This window comes from Prionailurus bengalensis, chromosome X (genome assembly GCF_016509475.1).
Source record: "Prionailurus bengalensis isolate Pbe53 chromosome X, Fcat_Pben_1.1_paternal_pri, whole genome shotgun sequence".
In the NCBI taxonomy this organism is placed as follows: domain Eukaryota; kingdom Metazoa; phylum Chordata; class Mammalia; order Carnivora; family Felidae; genus Prionailurus; species Prionailurus bengalensis.
Window position 1 is genome coordinate 122,225,356 of NC_057361.1, and position 26,557 is coordinate 122,251,912.

Consider the following 26,557-nt stretch of genomic DNA (forward strand, 5'->3'; position numbering starts at 1 on the left):
CACACCCCCTCCAAGAACCCTCTGTTTGTTATCCATATTTAAGAGTCTGTTATGTGTTGTCCCCCTCCCTGTTTTTAGATTATTTTTGTTTCCCTTCCCTTATGTTCATCTGTTTTGGATCTTAAAGTCCTCATATGAGTGAAGTCATACAATATTTGTCTTTCTCTGACTGAATAATTTCGCTTAGCATAATACCCTCCAGTTCCATCCATGTAGTTGCAAATGGCAAGATTTCATTGTTTTTGATTGCTGAGTAGTACTCCATTGTGTGTATGTATGTATATATATATATATATATATATATATATATATATATACACACACCACATCTTCTTTATCCATTCATCCATCCATGGACATTTGGGCTCTTTCCATACTTTGGCTATTGTTGGTAGTGCTGCCATAAACATGGGGGTGCATGTGTCCCTTCGAAACAGCACACCTGTATCCATTGGATAAATACCTAGTAGTGCAATTGCTGGGTCGTAGGGTAGTTCTATTTTTAGTTTTTTGAGGAACCTCCATACTGTTTTCCAGAGTGGCTGCACCAGCTTGCATTCCCACCAACAATGCAAAAGAGATCCTCTTTCTCCACATCCTCGCCAACATCTGTTGTTGCCTGATTTGTTAATGTTAGCCATTCTGTCAGGTGTAAGGTGGCATCTCATTGTGGTTATGATTTGTATTTCCCTGATGATGAGTGATGTGGAGCATTTTTTCATGTGTCGGTTGGCCACCTGGATGTCTTCTTTGGAGAAGTGTCTATTCATGTCTTTTGCCCATTCCTTCACTGGATTATTTGTTTTTTGGGTGTTGAGTTTGATAAGTTATTTATAGATTTTGGATACTAACCCTTTATTGGATATGTCATTTGCAAATACATTCTCCCATTCTGTCAGTTGCCTTTTAGTTTTGTTGATTGTTCCCTTCAGCGTGTAGAAGATTTTTGTTTTGATGAGGTCCCAATAGTTCATTTTTGCTTTTGTTTCCCTTGCCTCCAGAGACGTGTTGAGTAAGGAGTTGCAGCAGCTGAGGTCTAAGAGGTTTTTGTCTGCTTTCTTCTCTAGGATTTTGATGGCTTCCTGTCTTATGTTTAGGTCTTTCATCCATTTTGAGTTTATTTTTGTGTATGGTGTAAGACAGTGGTCCAGGTTCATTCTTCTGCATGTCACTGTCCAGTTTTCCCAGCACCACTTGCTGAAGAGACTGTCTTTATTCCAATGGATATTCTTTCCTACTTTGTCAAAGATTAGTTGGCCATACGTTTGTGGGTCCATTTCTGGGTTCTCTATTCTGTTCCATTGATCTGAGTGTCTGTTCTTGTGCCAGTACCATACAGCTTGATGGTCTTGATGATTACAGCTTTGTAGTATAGCTTGACGTCCCGGATTGTGATACCTCCTGCTTTGGTTTTCTTTTTCAAGATTGCTTTGGCTATTCGGGGTCTTTTCTGGTCCCATACAAATTTTAGGATTATTTGTTCTAGTTCTGTGAAGAATGCTGGTGTTATTTTCATAGGGATTGCATTGAATATGTAGACTGCTTTGGGTAGTATCGACATTTTAACAATATTTGTTCTTCCTGTCCAATACCATGGAATCTTTCCCCATTTTTTTGTGTCTTCTTCAATTTCTTTCATAAGCTTTCTATAGTTTTCAGTGTATAGATTTTTCACCTCTTTGGTTAGATTTATTCCTAGGTATTTTATGGTTTTTGGTGCAATTGCAAATTGGATCGATTCCTTGATTTCTCTTTCTGTTGCTTCATTATTGGTGAATAGGAATGCAACTGATTTCTGTGCATTGATTTTATATCCTGCAACTTTGCTGAATTCATGAATCTAGCAGTTTTTTGGTGGAATATTTTGGGTTTTCCATATAGAGTATCATCTCATCTGTGAAGAGTGAAAGTTTGACCCCTCCTGGCTGATTTGGATGCCTTTTATTTCTTTGTGTTGTCTGATTGTGGAGGCTAAGACTTCCAATACTGTGGTGAGTAACAGTGGCGAGAGTGGACATCCCTGTCTTGTTCCTGACCTTAGGGGGAAAGCTCTCAGTTTTTCCCCATTGAGGATGATATTAGCATTGGGTCATTCATATGTGGCTTTTATGATCTTGAGGTATGATCCTTCAATCCCTACTTTCTTGAGGGTTTTTATCAAGAAAGAATGTTGTATTTTGTCGAATGCTTTCTCTGCATCTATTGAGAGGATCATATGGTTCTTGTCCTTTCTTTTATTGATGTGATGAATCATGTTAATTGTTTTGCACATATTGAACCAGCCCTGCATCCCGTATAAATCCCATTTGGTCGTGGTGAATAATTTTTTTAATGTATTGTTGGATCCTGTTGGCTAATGTCTTGTTGAGGATTTTTGCATCTGTGTTCATCAGGGAAATTGGTCTATACTTCTCCTTTTTAGTGGGGTCTCTGTCTGGTTTTGGAAGGAATGCAAGAATATTTTAATATTGAGAGATATATTAATATTTAACAATTAATAGTCAGGGGGAAATATAGTGGCAGTAAGTATTGAAAACATTTGATAAAATCCCACTTGCATTCTTAATTTTTTTTTAACATTTATTTATTTTTGAGAGAGAGAGAGAGAGAGAGAGAGAGAGAGCATAAGCAGGGGAGGAGCAGAAAGAGAGGGAGGCACAGAATCCAAAGCAGGCTCCAGGCTGTGAGCTGTCAGCACAGACCCTGACGCGGGGCTTGAAATCATGGACCTTGAGATCATGACCTGAGCCGAAGTCGGACCCTTAACCGACTGAGCCACCCTGGCACCCCCCCCCCCCGCCTTTTAAAAAAAATTTTGTTTTACATTAAAAAAATTTTTCCCCACTTCCGTTCTTGAATAAAAATGAAAAAAAAAAAAGAGAAAATTTGTAGTAAACTAGGACTAGAGCAATGTACCCTTAATTTAATAAAAAATATCTATCCTAAGCCAGCAGCCAAAATTATACTTAATGATGAAACACTAGTGCTTTCACATTAAAGTCAGGATCAACTGTAGTATGCCCATTATCATAGCGTTTTTTTTCTCACCATGGTTTCAGAAGTTCTAGGCAATGCAGTGAGAGAAAAAAAGAACTGTTAGTATTGGAAAGAAAGGAGGCAAAACCATCTATATTTAGTGATAATATGATTATGAAGAAATGAAATGAACTTTCATTTTGAGAGAGAAGGAGAAGAGAGAGAGTGTGTGTGCACATGCAAGAGCAGAGGAATGGCAGAGAGAGAGGGAAAGAGAGAATCCCAAGCAGGCTCTGTGCTGTCACATTTGACACGGGGCTCAGTCTCACGAATGTGAGGTCATGGGCTATTCCAAAATCAAGAGTTAGAGGCTTACCTGACTGAGCCACCCAGGCACCTTGGAAATCTTAGAATTTAGAATGTTTTTCTAAACATGACCTGAAAGGCAGAAATGGTAAAGGAAGAGACTGATAGATTTGATTACATAAAACATTTAAAAATTTTGAACTTCCCAAAACATCATAAAAAATATAAATGTAGCTGATTACCTTGAAAAATATTTTTAACATATGTGGCAGACTGAAGGTAAATTTCTCTACCATACAACCAATTTATGGAAGATGTAAGCTCACCGATAACTTAAAGGTGCAAATTAAACCAAAGGAATACCATTATTTTGGCCATCAAACTGGCAAAGAACAACAAAAAGTCTAGAGTGCAAGAATATTGGTACTTGCCTGCACTACTGGTAGAAGTGTACCTTGGGGCCGCCTTGCTGGAGGGTAGTGTGGCCAAGATCAAGAGCCATTCCCTACCAATTTATCCTAAGGAAATTTTCATAGCTGTTTGCAAATATATGGTTCCAATGATAATCATTGCAGTTTTCTTTCTGTTTTTTGTTTTGATTCTTGAAGTATAATTGACATACAACATTATATTAGTTTTAGGTGTACAAGATAATGATGGGATATTTGTGTATATTGCAGAATGATCACGGTAACTATAGTTAGCATCTATCATCAGACATAGTTACAAAATGTTTTTTTCTTGTGATGAAAACTTTTAAGATCTACTTTCTTAGCAACTTTATGAAATACAGTTTTTTTAAAAATTTTTTTTTCAACGTTTATTTATTTTTGGGACAGAGAGAGACAGAGCATGAACGGGGGAGGGGCAGAGAGAGAGGGAGACACAGAATTGGAAACAGGCTCCAGGCTCTGAGCCATCAGCCCAGAGCCCGACGCGGGGCTCGAACTCACGGACCGCGAGATCGTGACCTGGCTGAAGTCGGACGCTTAACCGACTGCGCCACCCAGGCGCCCCTGAAATACAGTTTTATTAACTGTAGTAAGCATGCTGTACATTTCATCCCCAGGACTTATTTATTTTGTAACTGGAAGTTTGTGCCTTTAATTCCCTGAATCCATTTCACCTACCCCCACTGCCTGCCTCTGGCAACCGCCAGTCTCTTCTTTGTATCTATGAGTTCTATGCAGTGTTCTTTATAATATGAATATCTTGTGAATAACAAATGTCTTTCTATGGGGAGATGGTTAATTCAGTTGTAATAGAGCCACATAATGGAATACTGTGAAATTATTAAAGATAGTGTTGACAAATACTGAATAATATGGACAGATCCATGCTATGTGAACAAAGATAGATATACTTTCCTCTTATATAGGAAGGAATCGTGCAAAGAAAACTAAATGCAGTTTCTTTGAGGTATTGAGGAAGAAGGAAAGGAAAGTTTTACATTGTCCAAGGCCTTGATTTTTATCAGTAAATAAAGAAGGCAACATATATGCCAAGAGTTTCTGTGATGGGGTCTGATTTAGTTGGGATACATACTGTTTCCAAGTTGTTAATTGATAGGGCCTCTGAATATCAATGCTGTTTGTCAGAGGCAACTTCACTATTGTAATTTAGTTTACAGCACAGCAATGGGATGTGTTGGTCGATGGCTTAAGAATGTTAAAATTAATTAATTTTTTAATTAATTTTTTAAATTTAATACTTAGTTTTTCAGTTTCACAGCAGAATCACATTCTGATTATTAATAGTACCTAAGCTGTTATGAGATTTAAGTATAATATCTTAGCTCTTAGGCTTTCCATAGTTAATTTAAGCAAAGGATAGTTACTGTTAAAGGACCATAGAGAGTGATCAATGCTTTATATATGTTGGGATTAATAATTTCACTTTTTCTTAAGGGTCCTCAAATCCTGTGTCTTCAAGTGAATATAATGTGTGGAGCAGTGAAAATGCTGATGGACAAACTCCAGAAAAAACTTCTGCATGGGAAGCTCTGTTCAATTTTTTCTTTCCAACAAGTAAGTTCTTTTTTTTTCCCCTCCCAGTGTCCTCATTTTGTAAAGAGTAGTTAAATGGTTAGGAGGCAGTGTGGTCTATTGGCAATGGAGTGAGATAGACCTGGGTTTTAATCCTGATTCAACCCTTTGCCGTAGGCAAGATAGCATCTGTGAACCTCAGTGTCCTCAGCTTTAATGAAAATATTTACCACAAAGAATTGTGAGGATGACCTGAGACAGTATTTTTAAGACATTTCATAAATGCAGGTTACTCTTTATAGAAATACTTTTCCTTCACAAATATCTAAACCTTACACAACTTACCTTAATGGCATTGCCTGAAATTTAGTCACTGACCCAGTATTGTGAAATTAATGCCTTCTATATCATTAATCAGGGTACTGTGTGGCTCTGATGTTACGGAATATACCAGATGTTTTCCCATCTGTTTTAATGATAAAAAGTTCAGGTTTCAAGTCACATCATCTTTTTGTGATTCTGTATATAATGTGTTTATCAAGCACATGATGACCCCTGAGAATTATTAACCACAAATAAACATGTTTCATTTTCTGCAGCATGTGGTACCCTTTCAAGGAGAAGCTTCAAATAAATTGACATATGTGAATTACAAAGATGAAGCTTTTATTAACAATCATGTGGAATTTATTCTAACAGAATTTGATGTACATATGTAAGCACAAAATCATATCCGTTTGTTTAATTTCAGATTCTGCCACTGAATTCTTCTGTGATCTTGCAGAAGTCTCCTCATTTTTCTCTATACTGGTTTCATCAAGTACAAAACAGGCATTATAACACCTAATACTAATGAGAATAGCAAAATAAATGAGCCCCTCAAGTAAATTTTAAAAACCACCCTGTTCAAGTTGAGTGAAGAAAGAGAAATTTGAGGGCTCCCTAGCTGGCTCAGTCAGTAGAGCATGTGACTGTTGATTTTAGGTCGTAAGTTTGAGCCCTACGTTGGCCATAGAGCTTACTTAAAAAACATAAAAATAATAAAATCTTTAAAAAAAGAAAGAAATTTGAGAAGGTGTTATGTTGTGAAGCTAAATGAATGGCTTAGTGAGAGTGCCAAAGTTGGTCATAAACAACAAATGATGATTTAAGTTTTTTTTTTTTTTAGAAATGTTTATTTATTTATTTTTGAGGAAGAGAGAGCACAAGCAGGGGAAGGGCAGAGAGAGAGAGGGAGACAGAATCTGAAGCAGACTCCAGGCTCTGAGCTGTCAGTGCAGAGCCTGACACAGGGCTCAAACTCACAAACTATGAGATCGTGACCCGAGCCAAAGTCGGATGCTTAATCAGCTGAGCCACCCAGGTGCCCTGATGATTTAAGCTTTAGAGCTAATGAAGATAACAGACATAAACTGTTCCATAATTACCTCTAATAACAACATTATACAAACACTGAAGCCACCTTTTCACCCTTATGTGTATCCTGAGAAACTTAACAGAAGACCATGGGGGAGGGGAAGAAAAAAAAAGAAAGAAGAGGTTAGAGAGGGAGGGAGCCAAAACATAAGAGACTCTTAAAAACAGAACAAACTGAAGGTTGATGGGGGGTGGGAGGGTGGGGAGGGTGGGTGATGGGTATTGAGGAGGGCGCCTGTTGGGATGAACACTGGGTGTTGTATGGAAACCAATTTGACAATCAATTTCATATTTAAAAAAATCAAAATTAAAAAAGTAAATAAATAAAAACAGTCTAAATAAGAATATCTGCATTTCCAAAATATTCCTTCAACCTGGCACAGTAAATTGAGTCAAAATCAATTGTATGAGATACCCAACAAAATCAGACGGTTCCATTTTAAGAGAAACATCTGACCCAGGTTGATTCAAATCTTTAAAAAACAGTGATTAATTATTTATAAAATGTATATGCTGTTTCTTTGAAAAGAATAACTACAAGTTCATAAAATGGGAAATACTTTTAACCAATTTATTTCCTCTCCTGTATAATTGAAAAGGAACACTCTTCCCACTTAAGCACTAAAAAAAAGTCTGCTGTTTTGTCATTAGGCTGTTGTTCGTAAAAGATTTATCTCTTGCACATTAAAGTGATAACCTTGAGACCGATTGACAGGGAAGCTTGAGAGGTCACACAGTCCTTCTCTCTTTGGACAAAATTATATACTTAACACCTGGTAAAAATTTTCTACCCTTTTTGTTCTTCAAAATACAATGTCTCAGTAATTTAAGTCTGAAAGTTAATTTTAGTATCTGGCATAAAGTTCATCAGATCCAACTGCAGTATAAAATAACAGAAGCTCAGGGACACCTGGGTGACTCAGTCAGTTAAGCACCCAACTTTGGCTCAGGTGTTGATCTCACGGTTCATGGGTTCGAGGCCCGTGTTGGGCTCTGTGCTGACAGCTCAAAGCCTGGAGCCTTCTTCAGATTCTGTGTCTCATCTCTCTCTGCCCCTCCCCTGCTCACACTCTGTCTCTCTCTCTCTCAGAAATGAATAAACATTAAAAAAAATTTTTAACATTTATTATTTTTTTGAGACAGAGAGAGAGACAGAGCATGAACGGGGTGAACGGGGGAGGGTCAGAGAGAGAGAGGGAGACACAGAATCTGAAACGGGCTCCAGGCTCTGTCAGCACAGAGCCTGATGCGGGACTCGAACTCATGGACCGCAAGATCATGACCTGAGCCGAAGTTGGACGCTCAACCGACTGAGCCACCCAGGCGCCCCCCATTAAAAAAATTTTTAAATAACAGAAGCTCAGCATTAGATGAGATCTTAATCATCCAGTCCAGTCTCTTTTGTGATTTAAAATCTCTTCTATGATTTCCATTCCTGGAAAGTGATCTTTGAATGATGCCAATAGCAAAGAATTCTGCACATAGTAGTCCATACCATCTCTAACTGGGCCCTGATCATGGTATTCCAGATGCACTCCAGCCTGGGGAGGGAAGTCACTGTGGGCTGGGTAGAATTGAGAATAGATTGCCTAGTGTATATAACAACAAAGTAGACCAAACTCTTATATGTCTAAAATGTTTGGGAAATGAATATGCAGGGCAACTGGTAATGCATTAAATTTTTGGCCTTGCATAGGTTACTTTGATCCTTCATTTCTTTATTTCTAGAATGGGGGTTGTAAAACTCATTTTGAGAGTTTGTTATAAAGATTAGAAATAACGTGTGTAAATCAAGGTACCTGGCCCAAGTAGGTGCCTAGTGAATGGTAGCTATTATTATTTTCACCTTAGTTTTGGGAACTGCAAATCTTTAAAAAAGAGGAATATAATAAAATATACCAAGAGATAAAAATATGCTTGTAAACATCATACTGTTCTTTGCTGATGTTCAAGTGCTTGAGAGTGATTATAAAACATCAGTTATTACTTTTCTAAGTCTGTAGTTGTTGACAGTATTGAAGATTGAACTGAATCTATGCTGGCCGTAAGCCATACTGTAGAAGTTTTCTTTTTGAATAAAATTCTGGTATCTGCCGTTTTGGTTGTCATTTGTTTCTCTTACAAAGCAGGATGTTTAAAAGAATCAGCTGTTTGAGCTTGCAAGTCTTATTTATTTATTTATTTATTTATTTATGAGCTTGCAAGTCTTATAGATTCTGATATGTATGAATTTATTGCAGTTGCATGAATCTTCTTGTTCATGCCATAAATCATTGCCTGTTCAGAATTATAGAGTCATAACTTAAGGTCAAAAGGAAGAATCTTAAAACATACCGTAGTGCCAATATGGTAAGTGTTCACAGAAAGTAGGTCAATACCAATAGTATCATTTACCTTACACTCTAACAGTAAACTGAATTTTACTTACATTCATTTTCATTGACACATTCAGTGAGTTTCTGTAGCTTAGTAGAATTGAGTGAGAGGATATTCATGGTATTATGTTATTAACAAGGCATTAGTTTTAAGGACATTTGGTATGTTCTTGTTACTTAGCTCCTTCTGTGTTATATTTGTATTACTACTACTCAGCTTATGATCTATAGTCCTTTTAAAACTACCTTACCAATGACCTGTTAACAATTTACATTTTTCTGCCATTTATCTAGAATTGAAAATGTGATGTTAAATAACTTTGTAGTAATTTTTAGCTTAACTCTTTTTTTTCAACATTCATCACCATTTGTACATGTCATTCAGTCTTTAAATGTACCAGTTTGAGGGGCGCCTGGGTAGCTCAGTCAGTTAAGTGTCCAACTTTGGCTCAGGTCATGATCTTGCAGTTCAAGCCCTGTGTCAGGCTCTGTGCTGACAGCTCAGAGACTGCAGCCCACTTCGGATTCTATGTCTCCCTCTCTCTCTGCCCCTCCCCAGCTCATGCTCTGTCTCTGTGTTTCTCTCTCTCTCTCTCTCTCTCAAAAATAAATAATAAAACATTGAAAAACATTTAAACGCACCAGTTTGAATATTTTTCTTTTTTTTGTCTTGCAGTAATTATTTAATTAAGGAAAGTGCTTATTAACCATACTGAATTATTTTTCTTGGATTTTGTTGGTAAAAGCATGCATTCCAAAGCAGAATCAGGTGGTGAAGGCTTGCAATGAGCAGCAAGATTACAACAAGACTGAATGTTTGGGATATAAATGCTGTTACTCATCCTTCAAGATCAGTAACATCAACTGTTTTGTCCCATTAAAGGATAGTAAGTTCATCCTCTTACATTTATTATATCTATGTTTTTAAAAATTGAAGAAATAGGTCACAATGGCATAAATTTAAATTTGGATCTCTCAGCTTAACACCGAAAGGGGGATCCCAGCCCTCGAGCAACACTGTCTGTAAAAGTCCAGAGGTGGGCAGGCCTCAATTCATCAACAGTTTCGGCTTAGCCTTTGATATGACTTTGGCAGTTCAAAATTAGTCTCCTCTTTTCTTTTGCTTTAGTCGATCTCTGTCTTGTTCCAGAGATTCCAGGCTCTGTGAGATCTAACCTTCAGTGCTTGGAAGAAGATACCAGTTGAGCATGCCTTAGCTTATTTTTCTCTTCTCACCTTTTCTTCCTACTTGAGTAGAATTCTTCCCATTTATCTTGTCTTCAAACATAACGTTCAAAGTATGTAACGATAGACTTGCATGTTCCTTGTTAAGGTTTGTTTATTAGTTTCTCTTTGTTCTATTGTTTTTGAATCAGGTTCTTAAGATTTATTTTTTCTTTAAAAAGTTTTGAGAACTAGACCATCTGTTTTTGCTCCTGCATTTGGATTGTGGGGACATATTACCAGTTGGTCCCATGATGGACATATTAGATATGATTAAACACTAACAAATACTACAAAAAGGATGCATGCAAAACAATGTCTTAGGTTAATATAGTCCCTATTCAATTTACAGGTCTTTGTTGAACATCTAGTATTAATAATGGAAACTGAAACCTGATCATGAATACAGTATTACAGTTTCAGCACTGTCACACGGTGTTTATAATTCATTCATCAGTTTAGTCTTTATATTATGTGTGAAGAAACATTCAGCCTTTGTGGAGGGAAAAATTGTACCGTGACTTATAATTCCCCAATCATATTAGAATGCATTTCCAAATGAATATAAGAATAAAATATGCTTATTCACCTGCAAAGTCTTGATTTCTTATTTAATGTTTTATAATTTGAAGTAAACATTTAAGAAGCCATTCCTTTAACAAGTCAACTATTCGTAGTTTAATTCCCTCCTTGAGTGCTCTAGGATGTATAACATATGGCCAAGAAAAAAAACACACTTCGGCCATAGGAAGAAATATATAGTATGAGTCATAATAGTCTGCTAAGAAAAACAGTAGGATCATTTTGTTAAGGCTTCCTTAGGGAGGCATGTATTTCAAGTGTAGCTTTTAGTTGTATTTCAAGATTTCATAAACTCCTGCTACTGATAGAGTAGCAAAGATATTTACCTGTCATATAAGAATACTTCTCTTTTTTGCTTCATTCACTGATAGTTGTTTATAAAGGCTTTATGAAAGAGCTCAGATTTTCTTCTCTTGCTTAAGTCATAAAAGTAACAGAATATAATTAAACCAACAGAGCCTACACAGATGTTCCGGATGTTTGGGCTTGGTGTGATCGGCATGATCATCCTGGGATGTGTGCCCATTTTTTGCTGCTCTCTTTGGCGGAGGAGGTAGGCAAACATAAACTTTTATTTGCTGATTGCTGAGTGTATTTGGATATTTCTGTGTAGACACATTTATTCATATGCACTAGAAACACGGGGATTATGTTTGGGTCCCTTTTGTTTAAAAGAAGGTAGCTTAGGAAAAACATAAAATAGAGTTACCATCATATTTTTTAAATTTTTAAAAAATGTTTATTTATTATTCTGAGAGAGAGAAAGAGTGAGTGAGCGCGAGCGAGCAGGGAAGGAGAAGAGAGAGAGGAGATACAGAATCCAAAACAGACTCCAGGTTCTGGGTTGTCAGAACAGAGCCCGATGCGTGGCTCGATCCCACGAGCTGTGAGATCGTGACCTGAGGTGAAGTCGGACACTTAACCGACTGAGCCACTCAGGCGCCCCAAGTTACCATAATATTTTTAAATACATGTTATTTTCTTTTTCCATAAATTTAGATGTCCTCTTGGAAGGAAAAATACATTAGTGATCTGGGAGCCTGTGAGTGGAAGTGGTTATTAACTGCAAATCAGAAAGGCTCCTAGAAGTGTTATCACCATCTAGTAAATGGTCATCTACCATTGGGTCTTAAAAGCCTTGGTCTCTCTTCAAACCAGTTTGCATCATGTTTCTTCTTAGCATCTTATATAAAATCCCTGTGGCCTATCAGTGTGATACCTCTAAGGTTTTTTTTTTAAATTTTTTAAAAATTTAATGTTTATTTTTATTTTGAGAGAGAGAGAGAGAGAGAGAGAGAGAGAGACAGAGCATGAGTAGGGGGAGGGGCAGAGAGAGAGGGAGACACAGAATCTGAGGCAGGCTCCAGGCTCCAAGCTGTCAGCACAGAGCCTGACATGGGGCTCGAACCCACGAGCCGTGAGATCATGACCTGAGCTGAAGTCGGACGTTCAACTGACTGAGCCAACCAGGCGCCCCTATACATCTAAAGTTTTTTTTTTAATTTTTTTTTTTTCAACGTTTATTTATTTTTGGGACAGAGAGAGACAGAGCATGAACGGGGGAGGGGCAGAGAGAGAGGGAGACACAGAATCAGAAACAGGCTCCAGGCTCTGAGCCATCAGCCCAGAGCCTGACGCGGGGCTCGAACTCACGGACCGCGAGATCGTGACCTGGCTGAAGTCGGACGCTTAACCGACTGCGCCACCCAGGCGCCCCTAAAGTTTTTTTTTTAAAAATAGCTCACTACCTCCTGGAACGGTGGGTGTGGAGACAGAGCAGGGCCAGGAGCAGGGTGGTGTGAGTGAGGCAATTAGAGCACAAAATTTAAGGAGACACTCACTCTGAAGTTTGTGCAAGTGGAGGGTCGGCACTAGCATGACCCTGAGAGTATTTCCTTCAGTTCTCTGGTAAAGAAAAGCTACCAGTTGAAGAGTAAGCATCTTTGATGTTTTTATTTGAGTTAATAATAAAGTAGTGGTATTTGAGTTACCAAAACGTTGGTTAGATTTCACAGGAAGATTGAGACTATACACAAGTTACCTTATTTTCCATAAAGATCATTAAGTCTTTTTTTTTCTTTTTTGTACCTTTTCCTTGAGTTTGATGAATGTGTTATATTCATCACTGTATTTTCAATCCATAGCACAGTGCGTCATGTGTTAAGGTACTTAATACATTTTTGTTGAATAAATTAATGGTTGAGTGAATACAGAAATATAGTGGATGGCATTGACTAGCCTGGAAGGCAGTCCTATAGTAATTTAAACTTCTCATCACTCACATCATTTTCTCAGACCATTTTGAAGATACAGTAGAGTCATAGCCTTTCAACTCCTCCCATTTGCTATATGACAGTTCTTCTGTCAGTTTTCACTTAGTTTTGTATACTGAGTGTGTAATCCCTGTTCTTAGGCCTCTCCCATTTTCTTTGTTCCCACAAGTAATTGAGAATAGGAGTGGAATTTTTTACCCTTCCTTCTTCAGAGTCTGATTTCAGAAAAAAGATAACCATGAACAAAAATGAAATAATATTTGCTAGCAAATGGTGGCTAGGATTATGCCATGCAGTCTAGATGTCTGGTATAATAGGCCGGTGTAATAATTTCATTATGGCTCCTCCACTGTGTCTCTGCCAAGGAGTTTTAAAGGGATGTTCAGGTACGCTGGATTTTTCTTTAAAATTAATTTCAAAGAATTCTTCCCTGATAATATATTTTCTTCTTTATATATAGTAAAAAACTGTTCGAGAGATTTGAACAGTGTGAATTGTGTATTTATTGAACCCCAAAAATTTGGTTTTCTATAAGTTATTTATTTATTTCTAAAATTTATTTGTTTCTTCAGACATCCTGGGTTGATTTTGCAACCCCAGAGTATGTGCTTAGTGCTTGGTGCTTAGCTTAATTTCCGGTAACAATGGGTGTGTGCGGGTGGATGGGGCACTGTCAAGATTTTCCTGGTAAGCTGATTTTAGAGGCAAGGAGAATAATTGTGTTCGAATAAAGATCCTATCCTTGATACCAAACAAGGAGCTTAAATGGAAGCCAAAGCCTGCTAACCACTCCTTTCTTTTTGGGGTCAAGATATCTCTTTAGAACTATCCCCTTAACTTGTTTCCTGTTCTTCATTTCCAAGAATAAAGAGATAGATAAAATATTACAGTAGGTAGAATAAATGACCCATAAAAGGGAAATAGATGCAGCAGTAAAATCAATATGTAGTGGTTTAAAACAGAAAAGGAGGTAGCCAAACACAGTTGTTTATCTAAATCAACTAACTAGGGGCTAAAAGCCAGAAGCAGATCTGCAGTAACATGATCTGGGCCTATTTGTTGGAAGAACTCTTGAGGCATTGGAAGAAACTATTAAGCTCCTCCTCCTGCTGGGTCCTGTCCTTTACATTAAATATACGTTCCTTCAGATGTTGTAGCTCTCCCCTCTCGGCCTCCAGTTGTAAGCCAAAACAAGTGATGTTTTGACGTTCCGTAGCTCCTACAATTTGGACGGTGTGTTTTATTCACAGATCGCCTCAGGAGCTAACAACTGGCAAGGGTTAGAGGGATGAAACATGAGAAGTAATATGAGCAGGTGGGAGAAATGAAAGCAGTTTGGGGGAAGAGGATAATCACTTTCCAGAGCCAAATGTATTTTATTCTTTTGGTGTCTAATTCGTGCTTTCTACAGTTGAGCATATTTAGTTATTGCTTGTGCTAGGCATTGTGGACGATACAGAAATGTCTGAGACATAGGCCCTACTTTCAAAGAGCTTAAACCTACCTTAAAATAAGCCCCAAGCATGACATGTTAAATAATAACATATGATGGAATATAATTAAGGATTAAGAGAGTGGTGGCAATAACTTACCAAAGTTTTGAGGCAGTGGGGATCAGGATGAATGGGAGAGGGCACAGTGGGCTCTGTGGTGGAGGTACTATTTGAGCTGAGTTTTGAAGGGAGGACAAGATTTGGAGGGGGGGCTCCCGCATAATTCATTACATCCAGATGGAATCTCCTCACTATAGACCCCTTAACTGCTTGTCATTTCTAAGCAGAAGTGGCAGAATTTTGCCCCTGGAATAATCTGTAACATAATCTCTAGTTTGCTTCCACTTGACTCAAGTTCAGGTGAGGTATGAACCAGGTACACCGAGAACTCAAGCCAGCTTGAATTGGTTGCACATGTACAGAAGAGAGCAGACAGCACTAGTGAAAGAAAGGCTTTCTAAGAATTTTCTACTAATAGCCTTATTAAACTTGCATATAAGATGCGTTTTGAAATTCATTACGTCTTCAAGGTTATGTAAGATCTATTTTTATTCTCATTAATAGGGATCAGAAACCTCGTTAGGTTTAAGTGTCACTGGCAGGCTTAAGACTTACATAGAGATGAAGGAAGGAGGAGATCAGGTGGATGAGGATGAAAGGAAGCAGGGGAGGGGGCTCTAGTGGGAGAGAAGAGAAGAGTGGTGGCTGAATTGTTCCCGTTACAGTAATAGAGTGCCAATAGTTATAGTCTCAAGTGCCACATTTAGTTTCTAATCTTTATCTGTTTTTAGATAAAGTTTAATCTTTATACATAGACCAGTTAAACATCTGTGTATTATATAGTGATATGATACTTGAGTGTGTACATAGCTTTGGTAAGGTGGAAAATTCAAATATTATAATACCATGCCTATTAAACTCAGATGGAGTGCATTTTCTTGTGTTTCTTTCTTCCTCAGATTGGATTTGCAACTTTGAATTAAGAAAAAATCCAGAACTCAGTCTGAAAATGACAAAACTATGTTTTCTTTCAACTAATAAAAAGCCATGTTTTTTTAAGATTGTAGATCATCTGATACACAGATGATGTAAATAGCACATCCCCCATACACTTTCAATGTTGCTACTTGCCAGATGGCTGTTACTGAAAATTTCTACATTTAGACAAATCCTGCTGCGTGATTCTCTGTATTATAATGTGGTTTTCATTATGCAGATAGTCTTAATACCACTTACTTTTTAGAATGGGAGGTAAAGAATTGGGAATAAATGTGTCAAAGATTGCCTAAAAATCATCACCCATTGAATTTTAAAAATAGGCATTTACATTTTCAAATCTCCATGTTTGTGTGTTTCATTATACTGTACAACATAATTAGTAATGTTATTTTGAAAAGCTTTATGCAGTAATTAGCCAACTGCTGAAAGGTTTGAAGTTCCTAGGATTATATACATGTGAATTCAGAGAAAGGAAATAAAGTCTGTAAATTTTAAAAGTATGGCTAGTCTGTAAGAACTTTGATAAAATATGATCAGATAAGAATGTGAGCAAACTGGAACCCTGCTCTAACATGACTCACTATAGATTTGAAACTCACATAAAGCCAGTTCTTCTTGGACCCTGTTCAAGGTAATTTAGTTACTGAAATAATAAGAGAATCTCATTATATGCAGATTATATGTCTGAAATGTTCCCATAAGAGAAGTCTGGAGTAGTAGGTACTATTAAAAAGAACATTTTGTTGCCAAGTAACTAATAACGTCAATGCAAAATGCAGTGGCCTTTTCTCAGTCCCCATCCAACTTGACCTTTTGGGCACATAGAACACTGTTGATTGCTCCCTTCTTGAAACTTTCGTTCCTTGGATTTCATTGTTCCCTTTACCATTCTGATTCTTCTCGGTTTGTTTTTCTTTGTTGTCTCAACTGTGGTTGTTTCCCAAAGTCTTATTCTCATCTACCAGAGAATATTACAGGTATGTAGCAGAAAGAACATGTAAAAAGATCTATGTTCTAGTTCTGCCTTTTTTACCAGTTTTATACTGAGGTTAACTTCTTTCGGTATTGGTTTTCTCATAAAATTAGGGTAGAGAATTGAGTTAGATAATTTCTAAGGTTCTTTCTTTTTGGCGTTTAAAAAAAAATTATGGGTGGGGGGCAGAGAGAGAGAGAGAGAGAGAGAGAGAGAGAGAGAGAGAGAGAGAATCTTAAGCAGGATCCATGCTCAGCACAGAGCCCTATGCAGGGCTTGATCCCACGACCCTGGGATCATGACCTGAGCCAAAATCAGAAGTCAGACACTCAACTGACAGAGCCACCCAGGCGCCCCTAAGGTCCTTTCTGATCATAATATTCTGGGCTTCTCTGAGTGAATGAGTCTTTTAAATCTGAATCCTGAAATCCTTACCTCTACCTATTCCATATTTCCAAATGCCCTCATGAATTAGATGTTCTGTTAGCACCTTAAATGCAACATGTACAAAAGCAAATTTATCTCTTTTTTTTCTCTCAAACCATCTCCCCTTGATAGCTGTCCATTTATTTCAGTGATTTTTTTTAGTCTCCCAGGCTAGAAACCTTTCAGTCATCTGTGACTATTTCCTTTTCGTTATTTTTAATATGTAATCTATTCTCTTAGTCTACCTGTAATTTTTTGGTTTCCTTTGGAATGAGTCTGAGATTTGCCTCTTCTCAAATTTATTTATTGTTACATTTATTGTTACCTTAGTCCGGGTCTTATGGTGTCAATTTCTGTCCTGGGTAAGTGGTTTTAGGAGAGGAGCAAAAACAAACAAACAACAACAACAACCCCCCCCCCCCAAGGTGTATTATTCTTCTAGGGTTGCCATAACAGAATTTCAGAGACCAGGCAACTTGAACAATAGACATTTATTTTCTCACTGTGAGAAATCATGTGTCCATGATCACAGTGCCAGCTGATTTGGTTTCTGGTAAGGGCTCTCTTCCTGGTTTGCAGTTGGCCATCTTCTCACTGTGTACTCACATTGCCTTTCCTTGATGCATGTGAGAAGGGGAGAGAGAAAGAGTAAACTCTCTTGTTTTTAATTTAAAAAACTGAAAAATCAGTTTTTATAATGACATTAATTGTACTGATTGGGGCCCCACCCTTATGACCTCATTTAAACTTAATTACTTCCTTAGAGCCCCCTATCTGCAAATTTAAACACACTGGAAGTTCGGCCTTAAATATGTGAGTTTTAGGGACACAGGCATTCAGTCCTATGAACACAAGGCTAGTTGGCATCCAAGGGCATAGAAAGGATTGAGAACTGCAGAGGACATTGGAATGAGGTGTTCAATCCAAAGAATTTATACAAGAGAGACTGTAAGTAACTAGGATGGGACTGCAAGTAGGGTTTGGAAGATGGCTAGGAGCTGAGTCCTGGAGAAGGTTCCTGGTACTTTGATAGGAATATATGACTTTGCCCTTAAGAAGGAGGAGATTTGTAAGGGTACTTGCCAAGCCAATTTGAACATATGCCTGGACTCCTAATCTACTCTCCTTCTAATCTATTATGTAATATCCTGCCAGATTCATCTTCAAAAGATAGTATATTATTTCATTTTATTATATTATTCAGGAACTTCTAATCCATTCAAGAATATCTGGATTCCAGACTTGTGTTAGGTGGTGTGAAGGACAAAATGGTGATTCAGATCATACTCTGCTCTCAAGGAGCACATAGTCTCATAAGGACTATATACAAATCCCCAAAGTAAAAAGTCACACTCCATAAAAAAATTAAAGGTAAAAACAATTAGCATGTTGGCCTTTTCTGGTTTATGTACATTTTTCAAATACATTGTCTTATATGACCTTCAAAACAGAGGTGCAGGGAAGTTTGGTCTCTTGCTTAAGATTACATGATAGAGCAAGGATTACAATCTATCTTCTGAGTTACTTGCTTTTTCTAGTATAGAAAACAGGAAGAAAAGAAATGCAGATAAAAACACAATGGCATTTTGTTGCTTCAAGCCCACTCAAAGGGCTGTGGCTTTCAAAGTTTTCTATTTTAGACTCATTCTATAATTCCAATACCATTTCTTATAACACTACATGTATCTTTTGCTCCATCCAGGTAGCTATATTTGTTTTTCTTGGTATACCCCAGGCTTTATTCTTGCCTCTGTTCTTTTGCCCACGTTGCTCCCAAATCTTAGGATTGTTCTTCTTCATCCTCTTCATTCATTTTAATTCTTTCTTTACCTTCATATTGCAGTTGCCGCAACTCGTCCATGAAGTGTTCTGCAAAGGCTCCTGACCCCAACTTTTCTCTTTTCTCCCAGCCTCCTTCTGGACTTGTGTTCTTAACCACATAGTCTAACACATAATTATCCTTTGTTTCCTGTTATTAGTTTTCTTTCTCTGGCTAAATTGTAACTTCTGTGAGGACAAGGGGCTAAGCTTCATACTTCTTTGAGTCTAGAGCTGTGGTTCCCCAAATGGGGTCCCTGTACTAGTCTCACCATCAACCCCTGGGAGCATGTCAGACATACATGTTCTCAGGCCCTACCCCAGACCTACTGAATCAGAACTCTGGGGTTAAAGCCCCAAGATTTGGGTTTTAACAAGCCCATGTATACTCACGTCTGAGAACCATAGGTCTCTAAGACTGTTTGGTAGGCAACTCAGTAAATAATGATTGGAGTAATCTAGGCAGTCGTCTTGGTGGATTTTCTATCTTTTTGATGTTGCAAATGATAAATTTTTGTCTATAAAATTTATGTTATGTTCTTTAACTGTCTTAAAGAATTTGTATTTATATCAGTGAATTAGAGTTTGTTAAGAAACATGGAAAAGCCAACCTATTACCAGTATTTATCATATTCTAGTCTGTAGATGGGTTCTATGGAAGTAACCTTGGGAATATTTAATAATATAGATTCCTAGGCTGTACTCAAGAGAATCTGATATAATAAGTGGGGGATTTGGACCTGAAATGTGTATTTTCTAAAGCACCCCAAATGAATCTGATACATAGTCCATTTAGAACTACACTAGACTCTCCACTTCGATCCTTTTTACATTCATTCTTTCTGCAAACATTTACTGAGCTCCTACTTTGGTCTGGGAACTTGCTAGGTGTTGTGTTCTTCTCTATCTGATCATCTCCCTGGGCAGCCTCGCTGTCCATGTTATGAGCCATCTAAGCCCATAGCTTCAGAGTTCTCTGATGTACTCAATTCTGAGTAATCTTTCCTGTATTCTGTATTGGCCAGCCACTTTCATGCCCATATCCTGAATCTTGTCATTCATCAAAAATTGAACCTCTGAGGAGGGCCTGGGTGGCAGTCGGTTAAGCTTCTGACTCTTGATTTTGGCTCAGGTCATGATCTCACGAGTTCGTGGGTTTGAGCACCACATTGGGCTCCTTGCACTGACAGTGTGGAGCCTGCTTGTAATTCTCTCTCTCTTCCTCTCTCTCTGCCCCTCCTGACATGCTCTCTCTCACAAAATTGGTAAATTCCACAAAAAAATTAAAAAATTGAACCTCAGTGTCTGAAATTTTAAACTTCAAATCTCAAACTATTCTTTGACCATAGGTGCTTTGTCTTCTAGGTTTTTCCCTTCTTTTACTCTTGCTACACCTGTTCTCATTGAGACATCCAGGTTCTTTAATTCTCTGTTTTCCCCTGGTTTTCTGTCTTTTTAGCATCGTCTGATTTCTTTATCCAGCCTGGATTCTATTGTCTGATGCATGAATCCATTGTTTCCAGTTCCTTTGTTTCATTAAAATTGAATCCACACCATTTTTCTGTTTCTAGATCTAGGTTCCTGGGAATTCTTAGAGAAAAAAATCTCACAACTATATAGATATGCATCACAAGAAATTCCCATTGTTTCCACTTAGTGTTTCCAGCCACACCACTCTGCTTGATGTTTACAAAGAACATGCTTCTTTACCACTCTGATATTTTCACACAATGTACCACCCACTGATTGAAATGCTCTTGTATTTCCCATCTCCACTCTTCTTTATCTGGCTCACCCCACTCTGAATGCAGGCCTAAGCTTAAAGTTCATCTCCTCTAGGAAGCTTACCCCAAACCTCCGCCCCAGACTGGGTCGATCTGTTTCTTGTCTGTTTCCTGTTTGTTTCCTACCAATCTCTGCTTACCTCTATTTAGATTATCTCGATGTGATAGAATTATCAGTTTATATATCTCTCTTCCATTCTAAATTTTAAGCTCCTTGAGGGCAGGACCCATATATTATTCATTTTTATGTCTCTAGTATTTAGAATGGTGTTTGTTTCAGGAATGAGCAAGTGTGTTAATGAGTGAATGCATATGAGATAAGTCGATCTGTACACTTCAAGTGTGAGTATGCTGGCCACAGTATGACATTTTATATAAAAAGAAGAAAATCACCTCTAGGACTCTGGACAAATCATTTCAACCCTACTTTCCCCCTTGGGCATTCTCATTAGATATTGAGTAGAATATCTAACTTTGGATCTCAGTAATAAATGTTAGAAGGCTGAACCTAAAACCTAGTTCTCTGCAACCTAGACTAGTACAGTACATTTTGAAATAATAAGGTCATGTTGCATTTTTCTTTGTCAGTTAAGGTGAAATTTAGGTCATTAAATTTAAAATAAAATCTTTGTATAAAGAAAACATAGTCATTTTATTTATGTGAAATAAAATATATTGAAGTCACAACATTAGAAAAAAGTGTAAGTCCCCAATTTCTTATCTAAAATTCTGAAATCCAAAAGGTCTGCAAACCTAAAGCTTTTTTCGTCTTTTGGCAGCAAAACCTGAGCTGACCTTACCTGAGACATTTTTAGTCCTTGCTTGATGCTTAAAATGAATATTCATATATTTTGTTGTAGAAATATTACTCGGTTTGATCATGAGATGTTGCCCGGGACTTCATGGGAGTATCATGTAATATTCAGTATGTCATGTCATATTGCCTTTCTAAAACCCCAAATATTCTGCATTCTGAAACACATCTGGCCCCAAGAGACTGAGAACTACAGAGTTGTTTCAGCTATTATTATTTTTTTGATACTGAAGTTAATAGCTCTACCAAGAGGCCATAGGTAAATCATAAATACATTTTTGGCCTTCACCCACTATTTCATTTATGCCTGGATATTTTTTTATGATTGAGAAAAAAGTATTTATTTGCTCCATATCTATTCTTACCTAGTAGAGCTCAGTGACAACCTAGTAATGCAATTTGAGGGGAGAAAAGTGAATACTACCTTCAAAGTCATCATTTCAGGGGCAGGCTTAGCAATCTCTGGGCCCCACATGCTAAGAACCTGGTTGCTCTGTATAGCTAAGTAGCACCACCTGGAGCCAGGTGTCCTCTTCTGTACACTACCTAGCTTTGAGCTGAGGATAGGACTATGTATCTGTCATTCCCTGTTGGTAATATCATATGCAAATGTTTCTTTCTCTTTTGGGTTTCCATCCATACTTTTGCTTTGAGCATTTTCTAGTTTTTCTCCTTGGCTTGTGCTTAGGTCTTTAGAAAGTGAAAGCTCTTGGGGCACCTGGCTGGCTCAGTCAATACAGCATGCACCTCTTGATATTGTGGTTGTAAGTTCGAGTCCCACATTGGGTGTAGAGATTACTTAAAAATAAAATCTTTTAAAAAAAGAAAGTGGAAGCTCTTATAAATATCAACTAACATTTCCAGAACCCTCATTGGGTACCAGGCTCTCTGGGATATATAAAGTTACAAGGTAAAGCTCTAGCCTGAAGTTATTTCCAAGCTCTGAGGGGGGAAAGGGACAGGTTTGCATAGTGAATGAGAGATTGCTTTTTAGATTTAGGAAGGTCTGGATTTGAATCCTGGCACCACCAAAGAGTATTCTGATGACCTCATGCAAGTTACTTCCCGTCTCAGTGCCTCAGTTTCCCCACCTGAAAAATGGAAATGCCTCATCAGGTCATCATGAAGATTAAATAAGATCCTGCACATGAAGTGCTTATACACAGGTCTTGGCACATGGAGAAGTCTATCACACTTGTTATTAGTCATTATCTGCTAATGCTGCAGTGGTCTAATGGAAAGAGTGCATTTTAGAGTCAAACAGACCTTAGTTCAAATGCTAGCATCTCCATTTACTATCTGTGTGTGACCTTGGGTGAGTTATCTTACTTCTCCAAGCCTCAGCTTAATTATTTGGAAAGCAGGAAACACAATATCCATCTTATAGGGTTGTTGTGAGGATTAAGTGAGATCAAGTATGTAAAACACCTGGCCAAGTTCTTAGCCTGTGATATATCGGCTCTCTGGCACCCCCAACCCTGACTGTACAAATTCAAGGAAGTACAAGATTGAATTCCAAATGATCGCAATAGTGAGTAAAAGTGCAAACTTTTAAAGTTGTAGAAGATAATATAATATGAGCTATTACTATTTAGTTTTGATATTCGTAGGAGGGAAGAATCCCTATAAGCTAGGAATAAAAGGGAAGGCTACCTAGGCAAATAACATAGAAGCTAGGTCTTGAAGGGTGAGTAACATTGATGTCAGCAGAGGGAAGGTAGGACAGCATTCCTGTTGTGGAGGATCAAATGATCAAAATGACGCTATACAGAGTGATAGTAATGGTGACAATGATAAATATGAGTGAGCCAGGTACAATGTTTTCTATCAGATTTGCCGAATATGGTGAGTTAAGCGGTCAGGTGGGAATGTGTAAAAAGAGTTATGTGGGTAACTAGCCTTTTCCCTGTACCCCATCATTGTTTTCTTTTAGAACCCACCATTGTTATTGTTCTATCACTGTTGAGGAACAAGGTTTCACTTTGAACTTTTAATTTTACAGCAAATGGGCCAATCCTTTAGGAAGGAAAGTCAACAAAATTGGAAAGGGTGTGAAGAAACAAAAAAAGAAACTAAAGAAGGATGCTGAGATGCTAGGGACAGCAGCAGAAGATGAGTATAGTTTAGGTGGTGGAAAGCAGTGAGAGAACAAAGGTAACTGGCGGTAGGTATAAAATTGAAGTGTTTAATATTTGATTATTGTTACCACCATCTTGGTTCAATGATGTATATATTTTTTTACCCGACAAATGTTTAGACCACAGAATTATCAGGTTCTGAAACCATATTATCACTAGGGATATTTGGATGCAGGAAGGTGGGCAAGAAGTGTGCCAAGTTGTTTTGGGTACAACATTATTTGGTTCAGCCCTTCAGAAGAAACAAATGGAATCTTCTTGCTTTGACTCTGAGGATCCATGAAAGATACCTTTGCTAAATAACAATGGTTATAGTTCCCCATATGTATTGACCATGGTACATATCTGGGGGAAGGAGGTTCAGGAATCTGACAGATCTGCAATTGAATCCTGGATTCTAGCTGTTAGTTTCAGCTCTCTGTTTCTCAAACTTAAATAATTCAGTATCATAAGTGATTGAGAGAGTGGATCCCAGAATCATACGCCAGGGACTACCTGGCCCTCAGGCTTACAGATTCCCCCAGGCTTGGCCTGTGTTTCCACCTCCCAAAGTAATTATGAAGATCCAACTAAAAATAAAATGGTTGGTAAGAAAAGAGGTATACTTTGGGGAATAGAATATTGGAATGGCGGTCAGGAGACTCAAGCCACTAACTAGTGGCATTTTCACGGGCAAGTAAGTTAACCTATCAGCAACTTGATACCATCAGCTGAAATTTTTTGTGTAGCTTAAACAATATAATGTATGTGAAGATGCTTTGAAAATTATAATACAATACTCAAATTTAAATTGTTAATTTCTAGCCTCAGTTGCAGAGGAGAGGAGTGGAATAATAGACTGTTGATCTTAGTGTCAGGAGACTCTCGTTTTACTCTCAATTCTGTCATTTTGTACCATGGGAGCTTGGGCAACTCCCTTAGCTTTCCTGGGCTTCAGTTCACCAAGCTGCAAAATGAGAAGTTTGGACTAGATGAATAGGAAATGTGACTTATCTAAAAAGAATTGAAATCCTTACAACAAGGCAGTTTATATTTATATATATGTGTGTATATACATATATATATATAAAATGATTTATGTAAGGTAATACATAAGTATATATAATAATAATCATACGTGTATATGATTATACATACCTATATATTACTGCTTTGTATAAGTTTAATGCAGCACATGCATGTGCATATGTATGCACACACAGACACACATATATGACATAAATAGACCAAACAATCTCTGTGTGCCATTTACTGGGGCATGGAAGTTCACTTTGTTATTCAGAAATTTTCATTGTATTTGCCACGGTGTATTTTGTCTTTACACTTCACAGATAGTACACTGGCAAACTGAAAATACATAAGTTAAACATAACGTTGAATACAGTTTGAGAACTCTGTTGCAGTCATTTCCAGTTCTAACAAAGTGTGATGTATGTATACTAGTCCTTTCGAGTTGTTTAACTCTACTTTACTTTTTTCCTGTAGCATTCTTTTCCCACTGAGAAGAATACAAACCATTCCAAGCAGAAGAGACTGTCCCAGTCATCTCAACCTGATGGAGCATTTTAGAAAGACAAAAATTTGTTCTTATTTTTGTCATGTTTACTTACAAATATGAAATAAAGTTGATAGTTCTGTTTTTGTGCATCAAACCAGGATCTGAATTCTTCTTATTAAAACTAGTTTCTACAGAATTAAAAAAAAATGTATGAAAAGCACTGGTGGCATTTCAGGTCCTATGTAGTGATTTTTGCAACTTGGGTTATGTTATCAAGATATACTTTGGTTGGTGTTAAGGCAGAGATTTCATGTTGTTATTCACCTTCTATTCAGTGAGGTGGGGCAATGAGAGGAAGGGCAGGTTTGGCAGGGGAAGATGAATCGTTTGGGGATAGGCTGTTTGAAGTGCTTATGGACCATCAAGGTACAGATGACTAGTAGGCAGTTGTATATAGTTTATATATAACTAGTAGCCAGTTATATATAAATCTATGGGTCTGGAGCTCAGGGAAAAGGTCTGGCTGGATATAAAAGGTTAGGAACCATCAATATAGAGATGATAATTGAAATCATGATTTCAACCAGGAAGAATAAAAAAAGAAGGGACTGGAATAAACTGTAGAGGACCACAAGCATTTAAAAGATTATCAGAGAGACCTGAGAAGTATGAAGAAAAGCAGGAGAGTGCTGTTGGGGAGGAAAAGTTTTTCTATACTTTTCAAAATTCTTTTGGCTGGTCTAAGAATTAAATTGACACGAGACAAATTAACAGGAGAAATAAAATTTAATTATATACATACAGAGGCTCCATAAAGAATTTGAGGCCTATAGATAGTCAGACAATTGAGGCTTATACGCCATTCAGAGCTACAGAGAAATGTGGTAGGAGTCTGGGACTTCAAAGGGAAGAAGATAATTGACAGGTAGATGAAAAAGAATAAATGTTGGGTCAATAAATGTTTTCTGGGCCATACAAAAACAATGGGATATGGAGAGAAATTTTAACAAACAGATTTTGTTAGGATCCTCCCTGGCTGCCACACCTAGTTCATATTATACTATAGTTATCTATGGTAATAGCTCCCTTTCTGGAGCAGGTCCTCTATCTAAATTCTTTTAGGCAGTTAGCAGGAAGGCAAAAAAAAAAAAAAAAACACAACAAAAAACAATGAGCCTTCTGTTTCTTAAAAATAATCAGCCTAAAATAATCTGCATGCCAAAGAGACACATTTTAGGGTGCCAAATTTTGCTCCCCTACAGAGCAGTGTAATGAATTCCAAGAGGCTGGCATGTTTCAAGGAAGAGGGAATGATCAACGGTATCAAAATTCTGATTCATTTCCACTGGATTTGGCAACATGGAAATCATTGGTGACTTTGGCAATAGCAATTTCAGTGATGAGGTAGGTAGGAGCAGAAACTAGGTAAGTTTGAGTTGCATAGTGACTGGGAAGTGAGAAAGTGAAAGTGTGGACA

The 26,557-nt window shown here is 37.6% G+C and overlaps 1 protein-coding gene across 3 annotated transcripts in view; it reads left to right on the plus strand.

The window, feature by feature from the left end:
* FMR1NB (FMR1 neighbor) overlaps nucleotides 1-25,234 on the plus strand; it is a 34,642-nt gene extending 9,408 nt beyond the window's left edge. The window contains exons 2-6 of one of the 3 annotated variants that reach the window (XM_043570969.1): nucleotides 5,190-5,309; nucleotides 9,805-9,945; nucleotides 11,321-11,417; nucleotides 23,447-23,608; nucleotides 25,068-25,234. In XM_043570969.1, coding sequence (XP_043426904.1) covers nucleotides 5,190-5,309; nucleotides 9,805-9,945; nucleotides 11,321-11,417; nucleotides 23,447-23,588 — 500 coding nt within the window. In that variant the 3' untranslated portion in view covers nucleotides 23,589-23,608; nucleotides 25,068-25,234. The remainder of the gene's footprint in view (nucleotides 1-5,189; nucleotides 5,310-9,804; nucleotides 9,946-11,320; nucleotides 11,418-23,446; nucleotides 23,609-25,067) is intronic. The other 2 variants (XM_043570968.1, XM_043570970.1) reach the window with 2 other exon arrangements.
* Nucleotides 25,235-26,557: the final 1,323 nt, after the last annotated feature.